The following is a 6,000-nucleotide window of genomic DNA, read 5'->3' on the forward strand; positions in this document are numbered from 1 at the left end:
GGATATCGTCAAGTTGGTTAAATTTTCTTTGTAGGAGAAGAAGATGGTTTTTAATACCGGATACCACCGGGTCGTGCTAGACGATACTCATTTACGTGGAGAGAATTGGGGTCTTTCCCCCTATCCTGAACCCCCTTCCCCAGATATTGTTCAGGATATCTGTATTTTGTTCAGGAGATTTTTAGTTTCTGAAGCATATATAAATAAACAAACAGATATGAATATAGGTTCACATGTTAGATGTTATTACTGTTTTATTATTCTTATGCTTCTCTCGTATTTACGTTAAAGTGCCTCTCTCTAAGAGTTGATTGGAAAGAAAAAGCTGAGACCTCCAACTCTAAAAGTTTACGTTTTTACACGTCATTAACAAATTAAAGCCCGGCTCTACTAGGTTTGTTCGTACCTTTACCAATGTAGACCACATCACTTGATGAGCTCGTAACTCTCACCCAAAATTAGTTATCCCATTTTGTGACTTCTTTGCTCTTTAATAGAACATGCTGGAAAAAAAAAGTTTTCTGATTGAATCGTCATATGTTGCAGATGCGGCAGGGAACTTCCTTTGTCCAGCTTCCTCCTTATCATCCAAGGGTTTCAGGACGGTGATGGAGATTGACACCTTGGGCACGTTCAACACCACCAAGGCTGTGTACAACAGGTGTTTTAAGGTAACACCAGGTGATAAAAGAAGAGGTATGAATTTATTTTTCTTTACAGAAGGGGGAGAGTCAATTAAGAGCAAAACTGCTGCCTATGCTCATTTGAATTATCCTGGCAATGATGAGGAAATCGCAAACCATTTGGAATAACGAACTGGCCGTCACAATTGTAAAACATCTTCAACATCCTGATGTCGTAATGTTGGACGATATTTGAGTTTGGTGTCGTCATAGTAATTCGGCGAACAAAACCTGCTGACAGGTTATAGTGAAGGTGACGAGTTATCTTGTGAAAGACATCTTCCTCCCCGTTCTTGTGAACAGGCACGAGGTGGGATTGTGGTGAATCTGACGGCAACGTTGGGCTTATGCGGTCAAGTCATGCAAGTGCATGCTGGATGTGCCAAGGCTGCAATTGGTTAGTTCCATTAATTTCCAACTTTATTGCCATGATTAATTATGACGTATTCTTTATGCATCGTTGCAAGAAATCACCAATCTGCCCTCAGGTCGTTTGAAAGAATATAGCATGGATGAAGAGCCAGCAAAACTTAGTCTTGGCTATCAACATGATTCCATCAATAGATGCACCCTTACTTTAATATCGATTGACTTGATATGGTTTGATGTGCTGAAAAGGTGATGAGGGCGGTCGCCTTAGTCTCATCGTCCTTTTGGCCTGATTTTCAGTCTTTTGCTGGCCTGTGTTACTCTGCGCCATCAAAGCGCATCAAGAAATCTGAACACGCATGGTCCATGTCAGTCCCTGATGAGAGTCGTTCTGGAAGAGAAATGTTGAACCTTTTGGTTGTACTCTTGCATTTTCCAATCTGATCCTCTCAAGTTTCGAGACATCTCCTTCCTGCTTGAAAAATAAATAAATAAAAACACTCCCTTACAGCGTTCTCATGTGGAGTGGACGAGCGTAACCAGAATTGCGATTATATGGAAAGTTATTCATGCAAACAAATGTTAAAATAAAAAAAACTTGCTTCACAATTCTGTGCATGAGATAAATTTTGTATAATATGAAGTGGAAGACATCATTTGCCTCCAGGCATGTGCATCTACCATCATATCAGCCAGTGTGTACACGCAACAAACCTGAAAGGTGCAGCAAACAAGATGCGGTGGACAAACAATGTAAGGAGAAACATGGCATGGCCGTGATGATCCATGGGTGTTGGCTTCCTACTCTTCCTATGCGAAGGACACCATGGGATCATTAACGTCTACCAACCAGTGCAGACAGACAGGACACCCATTTAATGTCCATCTGAGAGACAGCACACACACACACACACATTGATGAATCATCCTGGATAATACAACACCGGGATAATAGTTATCCCCCGCCAACCAACGAAGTTGGCGGGGGATATAGAAATTGGTTCCCTCCGTCCGTCCGTCCGTCCGTCCCATTTCGTTTCCGGAGCTTAATTACAAATCCCCTCAAGATATATTTACGAAATTTGGTACACATATCAAGCAAGTGGTGAACTGGTGCCTTTTGATATTTTCTAATTGATAGGTCACATGGTTTGGCAGCCATGTTGGATTAAAGAAAAATATTAAATAATGTTTTCTCTGGAATCACATAGCCTAACGAAGCGAAAATTTGCAACTATCATCTTCCATCATGTCTGCATACATAGTAAAAATTACGACGTCACAAGACACCTGGTTTGGCGGCCATCTTGGATAGAATAACACACCTCATCCAATTAACACGAAACTTCACACACGTATTCCACTGGAGGATTGGAGGCAGAATGAAAATTTATGATGTCATAGGTCACATGGTTCGTCAGCCATCTTGGATTGAAGATTAATAAATTTAAAAAATCTTCTTCTCCAGAACGGCTGGTCAGATTGAGGCAAAATTTTACATACACTTTCCCCAAGACATCCTTTCAGAAGTTTGTTAATTTCTAATTGATAGGTCACATGGTTTGGTGGCCATATTGGATTGAAAATTCATAAATTTTAAAAATCTTCTCCAGAACGGCTGGTCAGATCAAGGGGAAACTTCACATACATATTGCACACGCTTAGGGAATATGTTTGTTGATCCTCATTTACTATGGCGGGGGATATCGAAGACTTTGTCTTCAACAGATGCTAGTTTATAGTTGCGTCGGGATTCAAATCCAGGCTAAACAGATTTGAGGTGTGTGTGTGTGTGTGTGTGTGTGTGTGTGTGTGTGTGTGTGTGTGTGTGTGTGTGTGTGTTTAAAAATTATTATTTATTTACATGATAGAAGATGTGCTCAGATCACTGTGCTCAGACTGGTCTCTGGTGTGGGTAAAGCTCTGGGCCAGAAGAAGGCAATTTTTTTATTTATTTGAATGATCGTTTACATTTTCATACCTGTAAACTTCTTTCCAAAATTGAAATATAGAGATAATGGAAAATATCTGTATAATAATAGGCTTGTCACGTCTGTCCATCTGTCGCATAAAATATCACGAGAGGATGGAATCTTGCAACATTGTGAATTAAACACCATTTCATCATTGTGTATAGTTACGCATCATGAAGAAGATAATTAATTTATTACCATTTATTAACACAATACGAGACTATAGAGTATTGTCATGTCCACGCTGATTAAAGGCCGACGCTTGACGAATGGGTCGAGCTAGCTTTTATTCCTTTGGACACGTCAAGTAATTGCGGCCTTGCGCACATGGGAATCGCAAGAAGCACACGAGGCTCTTAACTTTTTTAAAATCAATGGGTTTATTTCCCAAATCAAATAACGGGATGGTGATTGTGATGGTGGAGACGACGGCGGGTTGAGTTGGGGAAGAAAGGGGGAACGTGGAATCAATAGATATATAATTATATACAATGACAATAAAACCTTTGGTACCACACACCAGACTTATTCACAGATGGGGTTGGGGAACGACAACCGGGTAGGCCGTAGCTCTGCTGGTGGATGAGGAGGGAGCAGGTCCACGGGCAGGAGAGATGAACAGGCGATGGAAAAGGGCGACGAAGAAACACAAACAGGAATCAGGGACGACGAAGCAGGCACAGGGCAAAGACAGGAAAAGGAGAAGGCAGGCATCATGGTAAAAAAAAAAGAAAAAAAAAAGACAAACTCTGCCTCTTAGGAGACATTCATAACTCCGTCCTTCGGGAGACGATTCAAGGCAAAAAGGCCCTCCCCTCGCTGTCTGGACAACACCACCCCTTTTAAAGCCCCTCACCTCTCTTTGCTTCGGTCTCACCTCGGCCCCTCACCCAGGGGGTTTCACGTATGACTCCTTACCTTCAACCCTAATTATTACTATGCACCATCCCCCGTATAGTGCACATTCAAACAAGACAATCCTTAAGCTCACGTTTCTCCACCGAATCACACCGAGATGGGCTAACTACTCGTACACGGACCGTACTACATACATTTCTACCCATTCTAAGGTAATAGCTACCCCCTCCCCGACAAACGTAACAGCATTTTAATGTGCACGAGATAAGGATTGTTACCAGAAATGGCTCACAAAGTTTGTAAAAGAAGCTGAAAATACTGGCTAAGTACCTGAGAGAAAGGGTTATGCCTCCATGCAACGAAAGACTCGGAGAACTTTCTCAACTTGAGCGGGCACCTGCTCGTACTGCAAACTCCTGACCGTGTGGGTCAGTGCAAGGCCTGAGTGGAGGCATGTGTGGAGGCAAGTCTAATAGTCTAATATATAAAACTCAATCTGTGTTTGTTTGTTTGTTTATTTGTTTATATATGCTTCAAAAACTACTGCACCAAATACAACCAAGTTTTGCATGTTGCCTAAGGGTACCCCAAGTATGGTTTCCGTCAGGTAGCATATCTGGGGAGGGGGTTCAGGAAGGGGGGGAGGACCCCAAATATCTCGATGTAAATGTGTATTGTATATCGTCACCCAGTGGTATTCAGTATTACAAATAATCTTGTATAAAGAAAGATTTAAACAACTTGAAAATATCCATGACGGTAATGCTGAAATCTGAGTGAGAATAATTCAAAATTTTCAATTTGTTTAAATAACACTCATTTTATGTGGAGATTCAAACCAAATCAGCCGACACTGAGCTTTGCAGCGAAGCAGAAGTGATTTTTTTGCTAATGCCACATATAATATATATATATATATATATATATATATATATATATATATATATATATATATATATATATGTATATATATATATGTACGTATGTATATGTATATACGAGGTGTGTTCAAAAAGTATCCAACCTTAATTTTTCGTGCGTAAACAAATGAAGCTAGGGAGGCGTGGTTTGGTGCACGTAGTAGGCGATCCTAATCCGTATGCGTGAATATTTTCCCGCCTGCAGAAGCTGTCAGTTGCCGACAGACCGCCGATGAGTGAGGAAGTGTAAGTGAGCGCCGTCGGATTTTCGTTTTTGACAAAATGATGGATCACTGTGGCCTCATCGCCAGTGATCACTGTGTTGAAGAAGTTGGGATCGCTGTTCACAGTCTCCAGCATGTCCTGTGCGATCTCCAAATGGAGTTGCTTCTGCTCGATCGTTAGTAGCTTTGGCACGAACTTCGCTGAGATTCTCCTTAAGCCCAAATCCTCAGTCACAATGGAATGAATGGATCCAATGCTGACACCCGCCTCGTCTGCAAGTTCTCTGATCGTGATTCGACGATCCTGCATCAGCAGGGTCTTCACTTGGTTAATGACGATCTCATTTCGGGATGTTGAGGGCCTACCAGAACGCGCTTCACTTTCCACTGATGTGCGACCATCTTTGAAGCGGTTGTACCACTCTTTTATCTGTGTGGTGCCCATTGCGTCGTTCCCGAAGGCCTGTTGAATCTTGTGGATCGTTTCCACTTGGGAATCGCCAAGCTTTACACAAAATTTGATGCAGTAGCGTTTTTCCGTCATTTTGTCAAAAACGAAAATGCAACGGCGCTCACTTACACTTCCTCACTCATCGGCGGTCTGTCGGCAACTGACAGCTTCTGCAGGCAGGAAAAATATTCACGCATACGGATTAGGATCGCCTACATACGTGCACCAAACCACGCCTTCCTAGCTTCATTTGTTTAAGCACGAAAAATTAAGGTTGGATACTTTTTGAACACACCACGTATATGTATATGTTTATATGTATATATGTAGACATATTATATATATATATATATATATATATATATATATATATATATATATATATATATATACATATATATACACACACATATGTAATGCCAGCAGTGTGTGTGTGTGTGTGTGTGTGTGTGTGTGTGTGTGTGTGTGTGTGTGTGTGTGTGTGTGTGTGTGTGTGTGTGTGTGTGTGTGTGTGTGTGTGTG

At 41.4% G+C, this 6,000-nt stretch overlaps 2 protein-coding genes across 4 annotated transcripts in view; one reads left to right on the forward strand and one right to left on the reverse strand.

Annotated features, from left to right (window-relative positions):
• Positions 1-6,000, forward strand: part of DECR2 (2,4-dienoyl-CoA reductase 2) — a 42,426-nt gene that overhangs the window by 28,187 nt on the left and 8,239 nt on the right. For all 3 annotated transcript variants that reach the window (XM_085861766.1, XM_085861756.1, XM_085861774.1), the window contains exons 6-7: positions 547-671; positions 987-1,080. In XM_085861766.1, the coding sequence (XP_085717892.1) occupies positions 547-671; positions 987-1,080 (219 nt within the window). The remainder of the gene's footprint in view (positions 1-546; positions 672-986; positions 1,081-6,000) is intronic.
• LOC147031330 (uncharacterized) overlaps positions 1,100-6,000 on the reverse strand; it is a 46,621-nt gene continuing 41,720 nt past the window's right edge. The window contains exon 6 of the mRNA XM_085861870.1: positions 1,100-1,938. The gene's annotated coding sequence lies outside the window, so the exon portion shown is untranslated. The remainder of the gene's footprint in view (positions 1,939-6,000) is intronic.

This window comes from Eptatretus burgeri, chromosome 2, assembly GCF_056783735.1.
Source record: "Eptatretus burgeri isolate ZD-2024b chromosome 2, Ebu_testis_v1, whole genome shotgun sequence".
Classification (NCBI taxonomy): Eukaryota; Metazoa; Chordata; class Myxini; order Myxiniformes; family Myxinidae; genus Eptatretus; species Eptatretus burgeri.